Source organism: Acipenser ruthenus, chromosome 10, assembly GCF_902713425.1.
Source record: "Acipenser ruthenus chromosome 10, fAciRut3.2 maternal haplotype, whole genome shotgun sequence".
In the NCBI taxonomy this organism is placed as follows: Eukaryota; Metazoa; Chordata; class Actinopteri; order Acipenseriformes; family Acipenseridae; genus Acipenser; species Acipenser ruthenus.
The window spans coordinates 11,976,606-11,999,057 of record NC_081198.1 but is presented as its reverse complement, the minus strand read 5'-3'; the positions used below and the strand labels follow the sequence as shown (position 1 = coordinate 11,999,057).

General features: G+C 38.0%; 3 protein-coding genes and 1 long non-coding RNA gene across 4 annotated transcripts in view; all 4 read left to right on the top strand.

Moving 5' to 3' along the window:
• The first annotated feature begins 210 nt into the window (after window positions 1-210).
• On the top strand, window positions 211-9,551 carry LOC117405951 (fibronectin type III domain-containing protein 7-like). Its single transcript, XM_034009517.3, has 14 exons — window positions 211-511; window positions 1,032-1,050; window positions 1,402-1,659; window positions 1,942-2,196; window positions 3,088-3,348; window positions 3,606-3,854; window positions 4,201-4,455; window positions 4,748-5,005; window positions 5,321-5,587; window positions 6,028-6,282; window positions 6,556-6,816; window positions 7,226-7,255; window positions 7,550-7,587; window positions 8,426-9,551. The coding sequence occupies exons 1-13, from the start codon at window positions 449-451 to the stop codon at window positions 7,579-7,581; spliced, it is 2,463 nt and encodes an 820-aa protein (XP_033865408.3). The 5' UTR covers window positions 211-448; the 3' UTR covers window positions 7,582-7,587; window positions 8,426-9,551.
• Window positions 9,552-11,462: 1,911 nt separating this feature from the next.
• LOC131738094 (uncharacterized) lies at window positions 11,463-13,418 on the top strand. Its single transcript, XR_009329614.1, has 3 exons — window positions 11,463-11,573; window positions 11,699-11,720; window positions 13,167-13,418. It is a non-coding gene; the product is annotated as an uncharacterized LOC131738094 (long non-coding RNA).
• Window positions 13,419-14,180: 762 nt separating this feature from the next.
• LOC131738106 (fibronectin type III domain-containing protein 7-like) lies at window positions 14,181-17,837 on the top strand. Its single transcript, XM_059031360.1, has 5 exons — window positions 14,181-14,190; window positions 14,862-15,116; window positions 15,942-16,211; window positions 16,926-17,189; window positions 17,563-17,837. The coding sequence occupies exons 1-5, from the start codon at window positions 14,181-14,183 to the stop codon at window positions 17,835-17,837; spliced, it is 1,074 nt and encodes a 357-aa protein (XP_058887343.1).
• Window positions 17,838-18,133: 296 nt separating this feature from the next.
• Window positions 18,134-22,452, top strand: part of LOC117411149 (uncharacterized) — a 28,740-nt gene continuing 24,421 nt past the window's right edge. The window contains exons 1-9 of the mRNA XM_034018351.3: window positions 18,134-18,376; window positions 18,548-18,808; window positions 19,122-19,382; window positions 19,523-19,783; window positions 19,952-20,212; window positions 20,362-20,622; window positions 21,056-21,316; window positions 21,722-21,982; window positions 22,187-22,447. Coding sequence (XP_033874242.3) covers window positions 18,136-18,376; window positions 18,548-18,808; window positions 19,122-19,382; window positions 19,523-19,783; window positions 19,952-20,212; window positions 20,362-20,622; window positions 21,056-21,316; window positions 21,722-21,982; window positions 22,187-22,447 — 2,329 coding nt within the window. The 5' untranslated portion in view covers window positions 18,134-18,135. The remainder of the gene's footprint in view (window positions 18,377-18,547; window positions 18,809-19,121; window positions 19,383-19,522; window positions 19,784-19,951; window positions 20,213-20,361; window positions 20,623-21,055; window positions 21,317-21,721; window positions 21,983-22,186; window positions 22,448-22,452) is intronic.

Genomic DNA, 22,452 nt, shown 5'->3' with positions numbered 1-22,452 from the left:
GCGGGACTTGGGAATTAATGTATCCACACAACCAGCTGAAATGCATTTTATTTTTGCGGCAAACACCGTGTGAAAGGACTAAATAAAAAAAAAACGTTATTACTATGATTTTAACTGAGGCCCGTGCCTCGTAGCTGGCTATGGCCTTGATTATGCGGTTTTACAGTTTACAGTTTTCTTAATAGAGGCACGCCCTAAAACTGCACTGTTCCCCATAGGAAGACACTGATAGGTCAGTCAAATCTGAAGAGGCGGGACGAGACCTAAGTATTTATTTCAACAGTGAGCAAGAAAAGGTCTGTACAGTAACAGGCAATTAAAAAAAGTGAGTCAAAGTAAAACCCCAATGATTATAAGCAGTTTAAACAGAAATACTGAAAGCAAGAAACAACAGCTTCACCATTAGGCATTTATACTCTTTGACAAAAAGAAGAAATAATATTGAAGAATGGGAACAAGCAGATTAGCATCGTGTATGATTATTGGTTTCATAAGCATATGCATGACTGAGGTAAGAAGCAATACTAACAATAAATAATAAATATGTTCGTGCATTTTTTAAAATAGTTGATATACTAAAAATTTAAAATGTGCACTTTATCAAACTATATTTAAAAATAAACAAACAAAAATATTTCACTGAGAACAGTTTGGTAAATGTATGTTACTGTAAATGTAAGCCATTCACAAAAAAATAAAAGGATTCTGAATTAGAACACAGGCTCTTTCAAACGCCTGTCAGCGACTTTGAGCTTTGCCTTCTGGATAAATAGACAAATTCATTGAGGGAAAACTGAAACAGAAACATGATCTCTGCAGACTATCTCAGCTCTGAGTTTTTCATGTTAGTTTTTTGATGTTCTTTAAATCTAGAATGTGAATGTACTGTATTTTACAATTACTGTAAACAAAATTCATTTTTATAACTTGAATTAAAATGTTGCTTGTAAATGATTATTGTCTTTTTGTTGTTGTTGTTTGGAAAAAATGTATTTAGATAACAAACAAAAGATAATTTTCTTCTTTTGTAGATCACTGCCACCAACAAAGGTAAACAAAAATAAACTTCTGTAGGGTTTTTTGTTTGTTTGTTTTCTATAAATGTTATTCGGTAATTACATTTCCAACATTATGATGTTTGTAAAATAATGATTATAGCATATTGTTTACTTCATAACTGTAACTGTAGCCTACAGATGGCTAGAACTGAGTTTCCATGAAATTGAAATACCTCTCATAATTATCATAGCCCATTGCTCATTAATTATAACAAAATCATCCTTCTCTGTTCTTTTTTGTAATACTTCATACGATTGCTGCTTTATTAAATAAAAGTATTATCTGGTACTACTGACTGTTTCACATCATACTATAATGTTTGTTTTACCTGTATTATTTCAGGATTTTCTGTATCGATGTACACTGTGACATCAAAAAGCATTTCAGTACAATGGTCCAGGGTTCCAGGAATCCACTCAGTCAAGGTCACTGCGACTCCTAAAACCGTACCAGGGACTCCAGTGTTTGTTCAGTTCAATGGTGCCACAATCATTGGGTCCATTGTCTCCCTGACCCCTAGTACCAGCTACACTGTGAATGTGGAAGCTATAGACAGCCTTGGCACCGTGCTGGCAAGCGCTGAGATTGAGCAACGCACAGGTAAAGATATGCAATGACAGGAAAGAGTTGCATTTCTACTGTAACATCAAATGGTTAAAGTTGTACAGCAAATGTGGAACAATGTGTAATCCTATTATATCGCCTGTATAGATAAATATAGCAATCAATTCACAAGGAGAGTCTATAGATATTACTGTTACGTTTATTAGCAAATAGGCAACAGCACCCTATACAGTATGTATGCTGTATTATTTCAGTGAGCTGTGCGGGTTAATACAAAACCAAATGAATTTATGTTTCACTCATTTGTTTACTTTGTAGCCCCTGATGTGCCCAGCATTGACCAGGCATACTCAAAGCAGAGTAGCAGCATCACTGTGGAATGGACAGCAGTTGCTGGGGCCACTGGCTATACTCTGAGAGCCGAAGATGGGAAATCCATCATTGAAACCACAGTCACTGACTCTCCAGGAACAATCACTAACCTGGACCCTGCTACTCAATACATGATCAGCCTCATGTCTGTCAATGCAGGAGGGAGAAGCCAGCCCTCACTGCCCAAGAAAGCAAAGACAGGTATCATCATCTGAAAAATGGAAGCCAAGATTCAGCACAGTACTGCACAAGGTCTCGGTGCCATACATGAAAACAGGGACATTTTGTGAAATATTCCTGCTCACACATTCTGTATATAGGCACATTTTTTAATTAATTTTCACTATGCAAGAGCGTAGTAAATCTGGTCAAGGCTCAGTAAGTGCTGTGGTAATGTGGGACAAGGGATACTGTGCTCTGAGTCACTGCGCCACCAACACCCGCTGTCACCATGCCTGACACAAACAACATCCTCCTCTTCAAGTATTATTTTACTTCTTTGATATTATTTTGGTACCTCAGGCTATTTTATGTGTGACAAGTAATTGTATACTCCCGGTGCTTTATGCATCACACAATATGAAGATAAGGAGGTCATGAGAACTGGTGCTTGGTTTTGTATGTATGAGTAAAAAGTACCTAAAAGAAAGTGGTATTTGATACTTTCGGAGGCTGTGCGGTCCAGTGGTTAAAGAAATGGGCTTGTAACCAGGAGGTCCTCGGTTCAAATCCCACCTCAGCCACTGACTCATTGTGTGACCCTGAGCAAGCCACTTAACCTCCTTTTGCTTTGTCTTTCGGGTGAGACGTTGTTGTAAGTGACTCTGCAGCTGATGCATAGTTCACACACCCTAGTCTCTGTAAGTCGCCTTGGATAAAGGCGTCTGCTAAATAAACAAATAATACTAATAATAATAATTTATTGAAGAATTTATTACAAGTCGTCTTACAGTGTATGATACACCTACATGATCCCATACAGTATTTCACCTGGATAAAAGTCTTTCTTTGGCATTGGCTTAATATATACGGTTGCTGATTTAGATAATCAAAATTCATTTCTATCATTAATCGTTTCTGCATTGTCCACAGTTCTGGCCGCACCAGTACTCTCCTCCAGTTCCCCCAGCAATGACTCCATTGTGGTGACCTGGGAGCCAGTGTACATGGCCGTTGAGTACAAGCTTTCACTCATGAGGGCCGATGGAGTAGGCAGTCGGCTGAATATAAACACCTCTCAAACCACCATGACCTTCTCTGGACTGGATTCTGGGATCACCTACAGCATAAAAGCCAATGCTTGGGATTCCAGCCACACTCAGGGAGATGACTTCTCGGTCACTCAGATTACAAGTAAGGGCTAATCCTGCTTCTGAGAAGAGCATTGATATTTCACTGTTAAAATGTTTTATTTGAATTGTACATTTAGTGTGAAAGAAAACATATTGTCAAGGTTTAATAATTATATCCCTTCCAAATGGGGTCACAAAAAAGAGTGATTTTTACTTTTATGAATATGGCCCTGATGATAAAATGCAGTATTGTGTAATGGTGTTCACTGGTTCCTTTGCACAAAGCCCGCTATGTTTTTTCCATTTTTTATTATTCAGGACCCGCAGTTCCGAGCTCAGTTGAGCTGGCTATGATTAGCCGGTCCATGGGTGTGGATGTGTCTTGGTCTTTGGTGGAGGGGGCTGAGATTTACACAGTTCTGGGCTCCAGTAGACTGAACTGCACCTCAGTGTTCTCCTCCTGTACCATCTCTCCCCTGGAGTGTGGAAATAACTACTCAGTCAGTGTGGTAGCCAGCAATAAAGCAGGGCCTAGCTCCCCCTCCGAACCTGCTAATTTCCTAACAGGTATATTCAAGCTCACATTCTTAGTATGCAAATGACGCAACATGATGAGGTCATCATGCTGAAATCCAGAAAGCACATTCATCAAAAAACACAATTGCACTATAGCATATCTTCTGATCCTGCAGGCTGAGCAAGTAATTATACATGTGTTACCGTACTTGATTAAGGAAGGAATTTCATTTCAAAGCATAAATAACTGTATCATCAGTTTAAGTACCAATTCAAATTATATCCTATAAATGAACACAAGTAAAGTTTCTTAACTGGTTACTGCTTGTAGAAAATGAAACTGTTTTATGTAATGTAATAAAAATGCATGAGTTCTAATTGCTCTTTTGATTTCCAGTTCCCTGTGCCCCACAAGGCATTAGAATAGAAGTGGTCAATCCTGGCAACCTGACAGTGTCCTGGTCCACAGTACCCCTCGGAGAATACTACATAGTCTATGTGAAAAGAGACGATGGCTTGGAGGTGTTCTGTAACACCACGCTGAGCACATGCGATTACCAGTTTCAGTGTGGCTTTACATATTTCACCACTGTCTTTGCCTATAACGCAGCTGGACAGAGTCCTTTAGGCAGTGTTTTAAACTACACTACTGGTAAGTCACACTCTGCATATTATGGACCATAAAATTGGTGCTCACCTTATTTGGAAATGATGTTAACTTGTTACTGGGATTTTAGGGGTGTAGATGGTGCAGTGCAATGTCCTGGATTCAGTTTGTGGACAGAAGTACATCACAAAAACAACCCACAATTCAACGTAATAAATAAACAAGCATTGTCTAAAATTAGATTTTTGATACAGCAGAAGAGAAAGTGTTTTTTTTTTTCTTTACTTTGCATCATGTTTTTGAATCCTTTCCAAATGATGATATTTTGTTTTTATAGCGCCATGCTGTCCAGCTGACATCAAGCCAGCCTTTGTGTCCAGTGACACTCTGGAGATCACCTGGTCCCCAGTCCGTGGGGCTGAAGTGTATGAGACCAGGGCAGGCGATGGGACCAGTGTGATTCACTGCAATGATACAGCCACTGTCTGCGCCCTGTCTGCGTTAAAATGCAACACCAGATACAGCGTGATCATCTCCTCCTGCAGTGAGATCAGGGGCTGCAACACCTCCTGTGTGCCACATTACGTAACGACGGGTGGGTTTTATTACCTTCTGTACTACCTTGAAGACAGTGGTTAAGACTTCCAGTCTTCTAGTTGATTGTCAATAAATTGTATGATCCATCTTACAGGAGCAAGGTATGAAAATGAAATCACTGAATCAATCAATGAGTCATTAGATCGCAGACACCCAGGACCGACCAAGTCTTTATTCAAATAATTTGGTGTTGCAGTTTGTCACAATCAAGTTCAAATCTGCAAAAACTCCAATACCCTAGTTTTCTAGTGCAGATAACCACGCAGGAATACATATATTGGCTAACAATTCTTGCTTTGTTTCTTTCTTTCAGCTCCCTGCAGCCCACAGATCAAGGTGACAGAGGTGACTCCGTTCACGTTTAATGTCTCCTGGAGCTCAGACAACAAGAAAGCCAATTACACTGTGTCGATTCGTGGGGGGGTGGGTCTGGAGGCGGAGTCTAGGACCCACAGAAGCTCTGGGAACTTCTGGGTTGTATTCAGTAATCTGCCCTGTGGCTCCACCTTTTACGTTAGCGCCATTGCCACCAGCCCTGAAGGAGAGAGCTTGCCCAGCTACACCGTGCCACTGGAGACAGGTAGTAACAGTAATATGATGAATATTCTTCTCGTCACCCCTCCTTTTTAGAATAATATGTGACTTTGTCGACAGAAGAATGGCACAGTTACAAAAAAAGTTACAAAACTAGCCATCTCAAAATATTATTTTTTTATGGCTCATGTGGCTGCTTTTCAATTATTTTGTGACACTGAACAAATTGGTTACTGTGACACAGAGTTAAAAAGGTGTGTCCTTCCGCTCCGACAGCAGTGCCTGGCTCCTTGAGAGCAACAGTAGCACACAAAATATAGAGGGAATTTCAGAAGACTACAGGAAATTACTGAAAATAAGCAGTAATGGCCTTTCCTTGTTCCTAAAACTCTGTATGCCCTTTACTGTATGTATATGAACTCTTATAATGTTCACTGCTCCAGCATGTCCATTCCAGCAGCTGAAATGTCCTTGTCTTTCTCACAGCTCCCTGCTGCCCTCAGAATCTGACGGTCACTCAGGTGACACAGGCCATGACCAACGTGAGCTGGTCTGTCGGACGAGGGGCTCAGTCATACGTTACCATGCTGGAGTCTCTCCGAGGAGAGGCCAAGTGCCACACACTGCAGTCCCACTGCCTGCTGGGATGCATCACCTGTGGGACCAACTACACTGTGTCCTTGCAGTCTATTAGTGACACTGGCCTTACATCAGAGTGCATGTACCAAGGATACTCCTCCAGTATGGAAAACATATTTTTTGTCATTATATATTGTGTAAAATTAATACACAAAGACTATGAGCAGCAACATACCAATGACATGTCTTTGTGTTAAAGTTTCATATATAAACTAATACAGTTTATTGGATTTATTCACATTATCTAGCTATCATTTCAGTAAGACATGCATCAGTTAATTAGGCATGGAGTAATAGTAATTTTATCATGTTTATTTATTTTACATTTTGTACTGTTAAGCTGAACTATATACATAACTATATACTCTCTCACAGGTGCCTGCTGTCCTTCCAGTGTGAAGCTGTACAGACTGGCTAACAATGCAGTCAGAGTGTACTGGCGTGCCCCTGGCGGCTCCCACAATTACACTGCAGATCTGTATGGGTCCAACGCCAACTACACCTGCACCCCCTCCCCAGGGTCCAGTTCCTGTGACATCAGTGAGGTCTCCTGTGGGGACGTCTACACTGTCGTTGTGTCACCCATAACCAGTAATGGATCCAAAGTGACATTCTGCCCGAGAAAAGTATATTCAGGTACACACTGCTCTGTAGCTTTGTTTGCCAGCCGCTCCATGTTCATATATTTCTATGTTTCCTTCCAACCTTGGAAGGTACAGTTTAGCAACTAGAAAACAGGAACTGAGTTTCCCTGTAGACAGCAGCCACCCTTCCTGAAGTTCTGCCAGTGCTCTTCCAGTTTCGATTACACTGCAGACAACCATAATCTCAGGCTTATCATTTTCATATGTTTTTTTCCTTTGCTGACCTACAAAATGATTGTGTCATGTGTTTGCCTGTAAGCTTTGATGAATGATTTTGTTCAGTGCTGAATAGCATTGAGGTTTGAAATAAAGGCAGGCAAAAGTATTTATAACCCTATATTTATAACCTGTAAATATATATTCAATGTGTTTTTTTAATGACACTTTCTGTTTTATTACAGTATCCTGTTCCGGAAGCAATGTTGGAATGGGTAAGTCAATTACAGTGTTGAATCATGTATTGATGTAAAAATGTGTTTAATTTATTTAATGAACATGAAGCAATGTAAATACAGACCTGGATGGAAAGTATAGTTTTGATTGATTGATTAAAACATAGATTGTATTGGTAATAATGTGAATGATTGAATGGTGGTGATGTAAAGAATGGTAAAGTATTTTTTTAATTGTGATCAGTGTTATATTTATTTTTGCTCAGTTTTATTTTACCACATACTGTCTGTTGTATGATAATCCATATGTGTCTTTTCAATCTCCTTTTTTAGTTATATATCGAGGAAAAAGAAGTGTGGAATAGCGAAAGGTATGTCAAAGTTTTTTTAATTTTTTAATTTTTTATTTTTACTTGTGCCTTGGTGTGACATGTGGTGGATATTTTTTAATGTATCTTTTTCATAATTATTACTGCATGCATTACAGCAACAATAAAACATGAATGTGTATTTGAATACTTGGAGACTTAAGTAACTGAACATATACAATGCCTTTATAGCACGAAAAACATCTTAAACATATTTGTCTTGCATGCATAGAAAATGTGTTACCTTGGCCAGCACTGTCAGCAGCTACTCTCATTCGTCATTCACTTGTCATCAGTCTGCAGTAGCACCATTACACCTTTTCATCTTGAGGAATCCTTTTGATTTAAATACAAATTCCACCAGATCTACTTTCAAACAGCCTGGAATGCATGGGCAGTATTCTAGTATACTTCCAGCTACTGCATGTTTCCTCATACCCTAAAAATCAACAATGTAAATTATAAAATGCACATGCACATGCATATTACAAATGTGCACAAATGTGTTATGAGAGAGACATGTTATCAGATAGCCCTACAGATTAATTTGGGAATGTTCTGAACAATGCAAACCTGAATAATGTTGGACAGTTTCTGGTGATCTGCCTCTAGTGGCTGGTTAGTGTAGTTCCTGGTTTATTATTTGATCACACTGCCTTATTGGCAGTTTACAATGTATGAATAGGTACTGTATATGCATAGATATTGTAGATACAGTGTTTAGAAGCTATTAAGATTTGATTACAACAGTACATTCAAATAGAAAATGATATCATTGGTGTTGCCTTACAGCCTGTTTCTATTGCTGTGTTAATTTTTTTTATTTTTTATTTATTTATAGAATCTCAACCTGAAATGAAATCAAGTACATCCCGATGAAAGATATTAGACAACTTCCTAAACACCTGTCTCAAAAAAATAATTATATATAGAGAGAGATTATACTTAAATGGTTGGCTTCACAGTCCCTAGTTTGCAACAACTTAGAGGTAAAGAAACACAATAGCTTCCCGGAAACATGGTTCACTAATTGAACGATGGCAAGCAAAAACCAAACAATGCACCATGCCAAAAAATGAGATCTGTTTTTCACTGCTGTAATAAAGTATTCTGACCACCACTGAACCAGTCTGTAAATTGACATGGTTATCTGACAGGGTGTAATCTCTGGTAAGCAAGATGCTCAAGTTTGAATCCCTTACACTTTCATACAGCCTGTCAGCCTGTTTTATTTTTCATTTACATTGATTATATGCAAGGTTATTACCATTGGATTTCTAAATGATTTCAGATATCTATACTTAAGAACAATGTAACCAAGTAACAAGAAGTAAACCTCCAGAGGAAATGTGAGAGTTTTGGAAGAAGACTTAAACAGTGTGTTTTTTTTATTACTTCATAAACAACAATTCTAGTAATACTAGTAGTTAATTAATGACTGCCCCCACACACTTGTTGTTCAGCCTTTAATATTGTGAGGCTGGACACACTTTTCCTTATACAAAAAAAAATTAGCACCTGCAACATATAGTACACACTTTTGGGTAAAAGGCTGTCCCTCCCATCACTGATTTATGTGTAAATGAAAATATAATATCCTCTTGAGACTACCATACAGTCTATTATACAACAGAGGTTGGAAGACGATATATAAAAGCTGCATCTCCCTGTTGCATATCAGTTTCAATCCTAATGTTAAGACAGCCGATCGTACAGACATACCCTTTAGAATGATCAGTGCCATCCTGGCTGCCCAAGGTGGCCACCCCAACATTTTTTATTTTAGACAGCTGTTTCTAATTTCTGGTTCTTAAGATGAAGATAAATGACCTCAGTTTGTCTCAAGTCAATCAAAGCTTTCCTCACATTTCCATCGGATGTCATTCAATTTCTCTTGCTATTTCTTGGAATGTGATTGTTATAAATTGTAACAGTGCAATCCAAACTCTAATAAAATATTGTGTCTTTTGCATCTAAATATTTGTCTTGTCTTACATTATTAACTTTGTCTAACATATCACAAACAAAATACATACATCGTTCAAGGTCCTAATATGATCCCAACACATTGTCAACTCAAACTAATTATATGCATGTTACAGTATCATATTGTGTATAAATTACCAGTTTGATACATTGATGAAAACAGATTGATATAGCACCTGCCTGGAAACCTATGTAGAAGGAATACCGGAGAATCCACACCGGAGATCAGTGAGAAAGGTGCAGGCTTTTTTTGTTGTTGTTATGGTAAAGTTTTTAAAACGTTTTTAAACTATATAAGCCTCATTATGAAGCTAGCGTAGTTTCCTATATCTTGGCTCTCTGTGCATTCTATGTGCATAGTACTTTTTCAGAAAGAACTTGAGGTTATAAATCAACTGCAATATCTGTAATGGCTCATAAGAAAACAGAATTTAAAACGTTTTTGTTTTTGTTCCTAGGATAACATTTTAAATTGTAAATCTGACACTGTCAGCATGGGCAAAGGAAAAGCATATCCAACCAGAAACATGGCCTTGTAGCCATAGCTGGCAGAAAACCTGTCGCAAGTAGACGCCTAGAAAGAATGACACGATTATGCCAAGCGTAATATTATTGGTTCTTTTGGACTCGTTTTTATAGAACCACTGATATACAACTAAATATTTAAAAATAGAAGTATTACGGGCACCACATTTCGATTCAAGTCCCTAATTTTTAAAGGCTTTTATTATTTAAAGTTTAACTGGGTTATGTGTCCATATGTGTTTACATGTTCTCCTTGTAAAGTCAGTACAGTACTAGCATAATTGAAAATCTATCACAGTTAGTAAAACAGGAACTACTGTAAGCAGCCACCGGCTCCAAACAACCAGAAAATCTGTTAAAATGTACAGTACAATGGTGTGTTTCAGTCTCTGTCTTCTACAATAGATGCCATGTTATGGGATATTTCAGCTCTATATGTTTCTCTAATAACAGCGTTAGCTGCTTTTTCATTTTAAACTTCCGTGACACGACTCCCATCAAGCTTCAAATTCGTTAAGACACAATACAACGGTGTCTATAACTAAAAGGATAGTCTGTATTGTCATTTTCGGTTCATGTTACACCAGGAAACACATCTAATTTAGTTAAATTACAAGTAGATTTTTCTTTGACTATACACAAACTGAGTAATACAATTCCAATGCAATGCTTGTAATTGTTCTTTCTTCTTCATTTTCCGATATATTGATTTCATCTAATTGTGTTGCTGTCAATTTATTAAAGGGTCAACATACGCAACGGCTGTTATTTGACTTAATAACCATGTATTTAAACAGACGGCTATTGAATAAACCCAATTAACAATATTTGAGTTTTAGGGGACAGTCAGACTTCTTTATTGTATTAGGTTTATGTATGGGAGAGATTTCCACGCTCATGGTAAAGGGTTCTTAAAGTTTGATTTAATTCAAGATTAAAAGTAGGCTTTTACAATATTATTTTCTAATGACAATGAAAACGTGGTTTATCAGGACACCCCTCATTCTAGAAAAAAAAAAACCCAAAACATTAGATGCAAATGACCAGACAACCAAAACACAGAAAGAAGATAACCTGCAAACGTGAAAGCCAGAAACACAACAATCGACATTATGTTCACCAGTTCCCAAGTTGAAATTAACTGTCATTTGTTTTGTTTTTCCCTGAAAGAAAAACATCTAGAAATTCCGACGTGACCTAATGGGCTTGTTCCTGCATGGGAGGTCCAGGCGTACAAAACAGTAGCCTTTGTAAATCCTTCTCTTATTGCACCTGTGCCTGTCCTCTTTTCTACAGCAATGCTGATTGGCCCTCCGAGAATGAGTTAAAGGGAGTTTCTTCTGCAAGCTTGTTAAAAGAGTCCAGACCATCTTTTGTGTAATGTTCCCATGCATATAACTTATTGAAATCTGTCATTGTTAAAGATGGGATTTTTAGGTGCATTAGGTTTCCTTTTATTTTTTGTAACTGTAATTCAGGTAAATGTAAATTATATCTACCTAAATATTGTAATTATTTGGTTTAAAATAATGTAAAACGTTGAAAATGTATGAAGTGTTGTTTTACTGAGATATTTATATATTTTTTTAATACTTTTTTTCAGATATCATATTTTCCAACAAGTGGTAAGTGTTTGATTGATTATTATTGTGGATATTTGTTGTTAGTCTGCTTTAAGACAACGCAGTTTTAAGTATTCTAAAGTATTAATGAATTCTATGTCATTGATTTTTAAAACAGTATGGGATATGAATTCTGCATTTAAAAACTCAAATGTTTGCCTAGCGGATATTGACATTCTAAAAAGATAAGTAGCTGTCCCTATGAAATAGGTTTTTAATAAGGTTGTGCATTATGTTTACTGTGAAAACTATTTGATTGTTTAATATACATAGTGTATTTGTTTTATATACATACTGAAGCTGAAACTAGCTTTAAGAATAAATATTTTGGTATTGGATACCGGTATCATTAATCATAAATAAATATATATACACATACAAAATACATACATACATATATATATATATATATATATATATATATATATATATATATATATATATATAATGCAGTGTACAATATTGAAGGCATATAAGTTTTTTTTTTTTTAAATGTACACAAAAAGTTCAAAAGATTAAAAAATATTTTATTTTCAGGACGTTTCAGGCAATAGCCCTTCTTCAGCATTCTTAAATATGATTATACGACGTTTTCAATCAATAGGTTAATGTGTAGTCTATTATAATAGGTTATTATTAACCTAATCAAAATACATGTTTTATAGCGTATTACCATTTATACAGGTTAATAAAATATTATTATATTATGATATTGATAAGAATGCTAATAGTTGATATATACAAATATATTTATATACAAATACAAACTGTCACATTGCATTACTGAAATTATGTTTAGTTCTTAGTGGAAAAATGTGATTGTTCTTGTGTGTTTTATTTATGAAAAATAGTTATAATTATATACAAGTTTGTCAGATTTTTTTTGTGGTTTTTTTTTGTACAAAATGCGCGTTTATATGTCAATAGTTTTAGTGGAATGCGGTTAATGTATAAATAACAAAAAATATGTTTTAACTAGGCTACTTTGTTTATAACAACACAATGTATTACGCATATAATTAAACACATTTTAACACCAACATAAATACAAACATAAATACTGAGTGACAAAAAAATAAATACAAATCAAATGAAACCCCTTAAATGAACCTAAAAAAACAAAACTAGTGTAACTTACAGTATGTGTGTTACATAACAGAATTACTGGAACAATATGTTTGAGTGAAGTCTGCCACCTAGTGGCTAGGACCATAAATAGGCTACAGAATATTCGACCAAAATTCGCAGGATCGCAAATTAAATATCAATATTATATTTTGTTTATAAATGCAGCAACTCTCGTAGTTATTATTATTATTATTATTATTATTATTATTATTATTATTATTATTATTATTATTATACATTTAAGGTTATATGCCACAGTCAGGCTAATAATTTAAATATGTTTTTAAATGTTTTTACATTTTTGTGTGTGTTTTTCTACAGGATTCACAATTACGGAGATAAGTTCTCCATCCGCAACCGAGCTTCAGGTGAAATGGACGCCAGCCACCGGTGTTAATTATTTTCTGGATTTAAGGGTAGTAAACAGCACTAATATAGCACCAATTGTGCTCTTCTTACCCGAATCACCTACAGTAAGACTGGTCGGTGGCCTCAGACCTGCAACTGTTTACAATGTAACAGTTAAATCCTCGATATTGTTCTACGTGGTGGGGTCTGCCTGGAAATTAGCGACAACGGGTAATTGATAGACTTAGCAGAATAATATTTGTGATGCTTAGTACTCTATTGAGTATTCGATTTGAAAACTATTGAAATATAAGTAATATTAAAAACTGTTCCTCACAAGTGGCATGCACTGGCCCTGGAAATACACCACATTCGTAATGCACATTTGCACTACTTATAACAATGAATTGAATCTGGATATTATAGGGCTGGACAACAAAATATAAACATCCGCAATATTTCTGATATGCACATGGAATTCCTTACACAATCCTCTATATAAAAAATCATGTTCAGTACAATGGGCAAGACAGCAGATCTAAAACACTTTATTTTGTCTCAGCTTTTTCCATGGGGTAGACTCACCAATGTTGTGATTCAATGGTCTATTCTGGATAACAGAACACATTTCCACCCTCCGACTTCCATTATGGAATTAGAGGAAGTCATCATCCACTCCCAGTATTCTACTCCCTTTTGACACTGTAATGTCAGAGCTTCTATTTTGTTGTCCAAGCTCAGCCACAACCATGCAACATAATAACCAAGAGTCATTATGATACGACAATTAAGTCAATGCAAGACCACTCAGAGGTTCCAATATTTCATAAATATTCATTCTACTGTGTTTTAAACAATGCCTTTTGAGGCTTTAAAAAATAAATAAACCAACAACAGTCTAGAACATGAATATGAATTGTTTATTTACCCAAATCCCTCAAAACACTATTGAAATAACCCCGGGCTAGCTAAAGAGTTAATAAGATAATGAATCAATGTATTGGTATCATGGTGCCTAATTTTCATTGTTGAAGATGTTTTAGGTCTGGCTTAAGCAGAATTTATGTATGTATGTATGTATGTATGTATGTATGTATGTATGTATGTATGTATGTATGTATGTATGTATGTTTATTTGAACACCCCATTGCTTATGTAGTTTATTGCACTCCATGCTTGACAAAAGTACCAACTGTACAAAAGAAAGTCGTTGGTACTACCAGTCAACTACCAGAAAAATGTAATCTCTCTCTCTCTCTCTCTCTCTCTCTCTCTCTCTCTCTCTCTCTCTCTCTCTCTATATATATATATATATATATATATGTATATGTGTGTGTGTGTGTGTGTGTGTACAAGGCTCAATAATTAACAAATCTTGAGGTGTTTTTATAACGTTTTACACTACTGTATTTTTGACATATTTTAAAACACATATAGATATATAAAATAAAATATATTGCAATGCAGCTTGGAATATATTTTTTTAATATAACATAAAAAATATGCTCTGCCAATGTCCACACCAAACTCCTAACTGAATTGTTGTGTATGTGTATATTATAATAAAATAAAAGCACCAATTGTATTTTAATATATATTCTCAGACTTGTTTTGAAATATATTTTTCCTACCACGTGGATTTCATTTTTGTTTTCTTTTTTGTTTAAGTGCCTGGCACATCTCAGATAATCGAAGCTGATGCCATCTCAAGCACTGCGATCAGAGCGCAGTGGTCCGCGGTGACGGGCGCACAACGCTATTACCTGATTGTTAAATCAGACAGCGAAAACTACAACCTGACATTTTCCACTGTGCAGGGGACAATAAACAATCTGCATCCGACCAAAACCTATATGCTGAATATTTACACTGCAAACGCAGGTGGCCTGGGAGCACCGAGCAAAATAAAAACCGTCACAACATGTAAGTAGACTTTCTCATTGTATAAATCCTCAGCTCAAATTTTTTTTTTTTTTTTTTTTACTGGTTCATTAAAAGGGAATCTGCAGTGTTGGACCAATGACTGTTGTTATTAATTATCTGTTTATTTCTGGTCCTATTAAGAATGATAAACTAGACACTTGAAACAATCCATCGCAGAACGTTTTAAAAATGATTAATAGAGAATACTTGTGGTGGGAGGGACACAAATAATAAAAACATAGTTTAACTTAAAATTGACTTTACATGCATGCTTGTGAAAGTGGTTATAGGAAACAAAATAATTCCAGACAGCTTGCCTGTTGCACACTTCAGTTCGCTATAGAGGTCTATGATGTGCAGTTTTGAAAGAGATAACTATCACATATGTTTATTGTAAAACATAATCTCTAACACTGCAGTATGTTAAATAAATTTCTGTTTAGAAGCCTTGATTTCAGCTAGACTCGCAGTTTCTTGGTCATTTTAGCTGAAGAGTGGCATTGTCCCACCCTTCAGGGCCTTCCCTCTTTAATTTAACCAACCAGCTGCTTCCCCATTTGACTCTGAAGACACTAGTCAGGTGAAATGACCTAGGAAGCGAAACAGTAACACACGTCTTCAAGGCAAGCAAACTGAAAACTTTCTTTAACCTAGTGTATTACCAGATATCATATTTTAAAATTGAAATACACGTTCCCTACAACATACTAAAATATATGAACGGTTATCAATGTTGATTTCTCTGTCATTAGGAGGCAGTAAGATGCTGTTGTGTGGGGTTGCTTGGAAACCTGTGTCATTTAAAAAATTAAATTTTTATTCCAGTGGTTCCGCCGCCAACAGGTGCCACTCTTTCCATCATTGGTTCGAATGCAGTGCGTATTGACTGGCAGTCAGTGGACAAGGTCCTTTTGTATGGAGTATTCATTTATAAGAATGACAACCTCAGCAGCACCCCGGAGATTTTAAAAACCCCCGATACCTTTGTTGTCATCAATAGGCTTATGCCATGCACCAACTACCTCTTTGGACTAAGGTCCGCCAACAACTTTTTGATTTTCGGAGAGGAATCATACGTCACTTATAGGACTGGAAGTAAGTAAAGCGTACTGTCCAATGATGATTCAAAAACAGATTTACCAGCTCAAAGTGAAAGCAAGGTTTATAACCAGATTCAGGCCACTGAACTGGTTCTGTATTTTATTTGGGTCCATTAAAAAACAATATTGGTTGTACTGAACTACCAGCTCAAAGATCAAAGCCCAGCATTGTAAGATGTAAAGTGTAGTGTGGGATGATTGACTGCTTGGCCCAGGATCTCGCCTTCTGGACCGATAGGAGCTGCCCTCGTTTGAGGTGCGACCTCCAATGTCCCTCAGAGGTCACCAAGGCCGGGTGATGGAGGACCACTGACCCCCAGAAGGAAGATACACTTGCAAAGGAAGGGATGGAGAAAGACTTGCAGAACAAGTAGTGGAAGATGAGCCTGGACTATATATGTTAAGGAGCCAATAGGATTAGCGAGCGAGCTGAGCCCCGCCCCTAGGACTACGGAAAGCCTCTATTATATATGTTAAAAACGTTAAAATCCAGCTCCACGTTTGAATGAGAATTACATTTTAAAAGAAAACGTTATACTTTCTGATATTCTCATATGAACATTCTGAAACCCATTAAAAGTACCATAATGTAAACTTGTGTGGTCTGAAAAGATGTGTATTTTCTTTTTTTCTGAACACACAATATATTATCCCAGTACACATTTTATTTTAGTTCTATGTGTTTTATTGTTCCAATGCTCATTTACAGGTGCAGACCCAGTTTCAGCCATTCAAGCAAACTACAGCTGTATCGATGGCTTTGCGACTGTGACGTGGAATCCCAGTTCAGGTGCAACTTCATACAGAGCCTCTGCTACCACTCAGAATGGGACGGCAGCCCTCTCCTGCACCACAAAAACAACCAGCTGCCAGATAATGGGGCTGAAGTGTGGAGCAAAGTACACTGTGCATGTCTTTGCACTGGCTGGCAGCTGTGAAAGTACTGCGGAAGCAACTGCTGTCTTTCAAACAGGTAGCATTCTTTAACCGTAATCGTAAATAAAGATCGCCCAGGCAAACTAACTGCCTATCCAAGAGGAAATGGAACCAGGCTCAAAAGTAATGAAACACACAGGGACACATCATCATTAGAGACAATTAGGACCACACATATGAGTGCCTGACTGCTTTCAGAGAGCGTCCCTTTAATGACCTCTGATCCTTTCAACCTGCTAATTATGATAACAACAATGTGGCTGCGAATTTAGACAGCAACAGTAAGAAAACATTCACAAAGGTGGACAGATAAAGTACTTATAGAAACTAAGAAAAATAAATCCCTGTTGTTAGAGAATGAAATGACAAAACCATGATATTGATGTACATCTCTGCTTTGCTCTTTTCAGTTCCTTGTGCACCTATAAACCTGGACATCTACCGGGACTGCTACAGCAATGTTGTCTTCTTTTACTGGGACCCTACTCCCAACACTGACTTCTACTCAGCAACAGCCCTGGGGTCGGACGGGGCGGTGATGGAGTGCAGGACCACAGACACCTCCTGCTTCTTCACAGATTTAAACTGTGGAATGGGGTACATGTTCAGAGTCTCCTCAATGAAAGGGAAATGCAGCAGTGCATACAGCGCTCCCGTCAGAGCTCGTACAGGTAAAGTACCCTAACAAGTCTTCCTACAGAACTTCCACAATCATAAACACAGCTGGGGCTTGCATTCAAATTGATTTTGGATGAAGTTCAAGGAGATGATCTTGCATGTTTTCAGGTTTACTCCGTTTTTTTCTGAATATTATACAAGAATATTGTTAAGAAAGAAAGAAAGAAAGAAAGAAAGAAAGAAAGAAAATGTAATTCAAGGTGAAATTGTATATAGTGTACAGTAACATGAGCGGTATGCATGTACTCTAGTCATAGTGACTGACTGTGACTGTGTATCTTTCAGCACCTTGTGAGCCAAATAATATGAAAACTGTAGTAGACTGCCAATCCGACGTGCTGATTTCATCCTGGGACACTGCGGCGGGGGCACTGTCCTACACAGTGGAAGCCGCGGGCAACACAGGAAAGCGGTACAACTGTAGCTCCTTCTCCAACAGCTGTGCCATGCCAGGCATAAGGTGCGGCGAGAGTTTAAGCGTTTGGATTATAGCATCAGATGATGAATGCGCAAGTGCTAAAGCTCTCGGTGAAGTGGTGGAAACAGGTACGGTCCATTCTGCACTATTTTGAATTTCTATTTCTTGCCTTCCTGTCATGCAATGACTTCTAGTAGGGGATGCTGATTCTAAATCCTAATTCATTTCTTCTCCGAAGAAGTAGCTTCCTATTTAACCCAATTTAATACAATGATTCCCTTTTTTGTTTTGTCTTTCAGTACCATGCACCCCTACGAACGTCACAGCTAACGCTGGCTGCCGCACGGACTCCCTGTCAGTGTCATGGAGCTACAGCAGCGGAGCTCTTATGTACTTTGCCACTGTTGAAGGATCAGATGGCACCCAGCATGCATGCGTTGCCCGTGACACACACTGCCAAATCACAGCTCTGGAGTGCGGGCAGTCATACACTGTCTATGTTACAGCAACCAATCTCAAATGCAACAGCTCACAGAGTTCCAGAGTGACAGTTCAGACAGGTAGCATTAAATCAAAGAACTGCAAACAAGCTAGCATTCTAGCATACCATAGTGACGAGTGCACATAGGCAGGATAGACCTTTTTGTCTTTTTAATGCATCCGTACACCACTGAAGGCTCTAGCTGAAATGTTTGTCTGTTTGATGTTCCTTGTAAGTTTTACTAAATAAATATGTGAAATTCAAAATAATAATCTAATTATCATTTATTTTACCTTCAAGAATGTCCCAGCAGCTTATGTCTCACGTGTTTTATTGATTTCAAAATAAAAGGAATAACCCAATATTAAGAGGAATAATCTCTTTTCTTCCAGCTCCTTGTGCACCAGCAGTAACCGAGATTTTCCTGGAATGTTCAGCTAGTCTGGTTTTAGTGATGTGGAATCAGAGTCCAGGAGCCGAGTCCTACACTGCTACACTGCAATCCAACGATGGGAGCAACCTGACCTGCAATACCACGTTTACCAGCTGTATCATTCCTGATCTGAAATGTGGGGTGCACTACATGGTCACTGTAAAATCCCATGATGGAACATGTACAAGTCCTGAATCAAAAAGCATTCAAATGACGTCTGGTAACTGGTTTTTATTACTATTACGCATGTATTATTTATTGTTATCATTTAAATTATTTTACTGCTGAAAAAGGAAGGCAAAGCAGTGGTTTCTATCACTTGATAGGCCTCCCTAAACATATTTCATATTCCGATCTTAGTGCCGTGTATCCCTGAGAATATCAAGACCCACACTGATTGCGAAACTGGAATTGTCAAAGTATTGTGGGATCCCAGTGCAGGAGCTGAAATGCACAGTGCCATAGTGGAAGCTGACGATGGGATCTGGAAGTACTGCAACTCTACAGACACAAGCTGTGACATTGGAGGGCTACAGTGTGGTCAGTCCTACACTGTTTTAGTGATGTCATCGAATGGCACGTGCCATAGTCAGCCGAGTCAACGTGAGATAGTTCAGGAAGGTATGTTCAATTAACCTCTCTTGACTTCTGAAATTATAGGAACCAAGTGACCCGTTTGGCATACACGAGGTCAGACCTGGTCCTGAGCATTTCATTTCATTCACTTTATTTGTATTGTTTTTCAGCTTTTGCTTTTATGAAATCCTTTCATGCTTTCTATATCTCCAGTGCCATGCATCCCTCAGCACGTAGCAGCTCAGTTCAGTTGTAATGACAGTTCAGCTGCAGTGACTTGGGGACGGTGTAAAGGGGCAAAGTACTACACAACCACTGTGCTGGGAGAGAATGGACAGAGCACCCAGTGTAACTCCACAGAGACAATGTGCAACACCCCTGACCTGCAGTGCGGCCATAAGTACACAGTGACAGTTACAGCATCAGGCGACACCTGCACCAGCAAGCAGAGCTCAGTCTATAATATTCAGACAGGTACAGTGTGTTTACTGCTGAGTTAGCAATACCATTATATGCCACTTTGATTATTTAAGCTTGTAATGTATTTCACAGTTCAAAACATTGGTACTTCAAGTCGCCCTTGCAAAGTATTTATGGTGTATGCATCCCATTTATCTTTCCAGCTCCATGTCCTCCACTAAATGTTGAAGGCAGGATTGACTGCTTGACCAACATCGCCTCCATTTCCTGGGACCCCAGCAGATACGCTAAAGCTTACACAGCAACAGCTGTTGGAAATGATGGCCACAGAGCATCATGCAACGTCACGGATACCAACTGCAACATGATGGACCTGCAGTGTGGGCAGAGATACACATTCACTGTGATAACGTGGGATGGCAACTGTATCAGTGAACAGAGCCAGGCTTATGAACAAGAAACTGGTAAGGGGGTCAGTTTAAATGAACACACATTGGCCCACGCTTGGGATTAATGGGATTTGTGTATGAATTAACAATGGTGAAAGATGAATTCCACTCTAACACAGGAATATAATCAAACAGATGACTGGTTTGTGAAGAGACCCCGGTTTGAAAGGTACTGATGATGCAAATGGAAAAAGGTTAACTCGTTCATTGCACAGAGAAGACAGAAAAGCAATATCTAAAAGTGATGTATTTACTGACTCTCTACATATATCTCCATAAACCTAATTTTGATGTAGGCAAATGTGGGTTTCCCTGAGGATAAGTAACTAAATATACTTTTGTCATTTTACATTTTATTGCATCTTTACCGGATTTTGACTGGATGTTTTTAAAGCTCTGTCAAATAGTGTCACTATTAACTCTATTAACTGTGTATTGATTGCTCTAGCACCCTGCGTCCCTCAGCATGTGGAGTCACACCTGGACTGTAACACCAACATTGCTGTGGTGTATTGGGATCAAAGCACAGGGTCAGATTCCTACATTAGTACAGTGTGGGAAACTAATGAGGCAGCACAAACCTGTAACACCACGGACACCAACTGTAATGTCATGAACCTGCAGTGCGGACGCCAGTACACCATCACTGTCAGAGGAGTGAGTGAAACCTGCAGCAGCCCTGACAGCATTGCCAGCATTCTTGAGACAGGTGCATTGGAATATTTATATATTACTTCTTAGGTATTACCAATAACATATTTGTAATATTTAAATATAACCTTGTGTTTGATTTAATGGCTAGAGAAATTAGGTCATGTTGGTTAGGGTTATGCGGCAAAGAGCAATTATATTTTTGCCAATATAATGGCATAAATCAAAGCAGTTTTACGTTTTTTTTGGTACGTTGTGTCATGATTTTTTTTTTTTTTTTTTTGCCACAGTAGCTATCAGATTTTATTTAACACGTTCATGTTCTGATTTTTACAAAATGATTTTATTTTATTTTAAAGGGATTGCTTTTTGAGTGTGCGGTTTATTTTCTTCTTTTTTCAGCTGACATTTCAAATGAAAGAATGTGACCGATACTGTGTACTGTATTTTATTGTTTTCCTAGCGCCCTGTGCACCCTCGAACGTCAATGGAGATTTGGACTGTGAAACCAACACTGTGCACGTCTCATGGAAGCGATCATCTAGAGCCACGTCGTACACGGCAACAGTAACGGGTCGGAATCATTTCACAGAGTCCTGCTCCACTGGGAATTTAACCTGCAGTGTCGGCAGTCTGCAGTGTGCAGAACAATACACCATAACTGTGTTAGCAGAGAATGGAGACTGCAGCAGCCCTCAAAGCTCTTCTGCTTCCATAATGACAGGTAACACAGCTTTACGATCATAGAATAAACATAAAGACAGTTCCAATAATATTTACAGCTATCGGCATATATACCATACAGTTAAAACAACAATATATTCTTCCATAGCTCTACTGAGATTGCAGATGCTCCAGCAGTTTTCAAAGAGAAAGGGGCTTGTTAGAAAGCAAATTCATTTTCCAGTGTTTTCTCCTCTGTCCACAGCCCCTTGTGACCCACAGAACATTGTTGCTCGTCTGGACTGTATTACAAGTATTGCTATAGTGTACTGGGATCCCAGCCCAGGTGCGGAGAGCTATACTGTGATGGCAGATGGAAGCAATGACCACGTCGTCTCGTGCAACACACCTGACACCACCTGCCAGCTCAACGAGCTAGGCTGTGGACAGCTGTACAATGTGACAGTGCTGGCACAGGATTCCAAGTGTAGCAGCACCCCGATTAACAGTGCCTCTATTCAAACAGGTACA

Coding starts and splice junctions, on each gene's coding strand:
- LOC117405951 (XM_034009517.3), top strand. CDS start 449: ATGGGAACAAGCAGATTAGCATCGTGTATGATTATTGGTTTCATAAGC. Junction 1,660..1,941: donor TGAGATTGAGCAACGCACAG/GTAAAGATATGC, acceptor TTTACTTTGTAG/CCCCTGATGTGCCCAGCATT. Junction 4,456..4,747: donor TGTTTTAAACTACACTACTG/GTAAGTCACACT, acceptor TTGTTTTTATAG/CGCCATGCTGTCCAGCTGAC.
- LOC131738106 (XM_059031360.1), top strand. Junction 15,117..15,941: donor AATAAAAACCGTCACAACAT/GTAAGTAGACTT, acceptor TTTTTATTCCAG/TGGTTCCGCCGCCAACAGGT. Junction 16,212..16,925: donor CGTCACTTATAGGACTGGAA/GTAAGTAAAGCG, acceptor GCTCATTTACAG/GTGCAGACCCAGTTTCAGCC.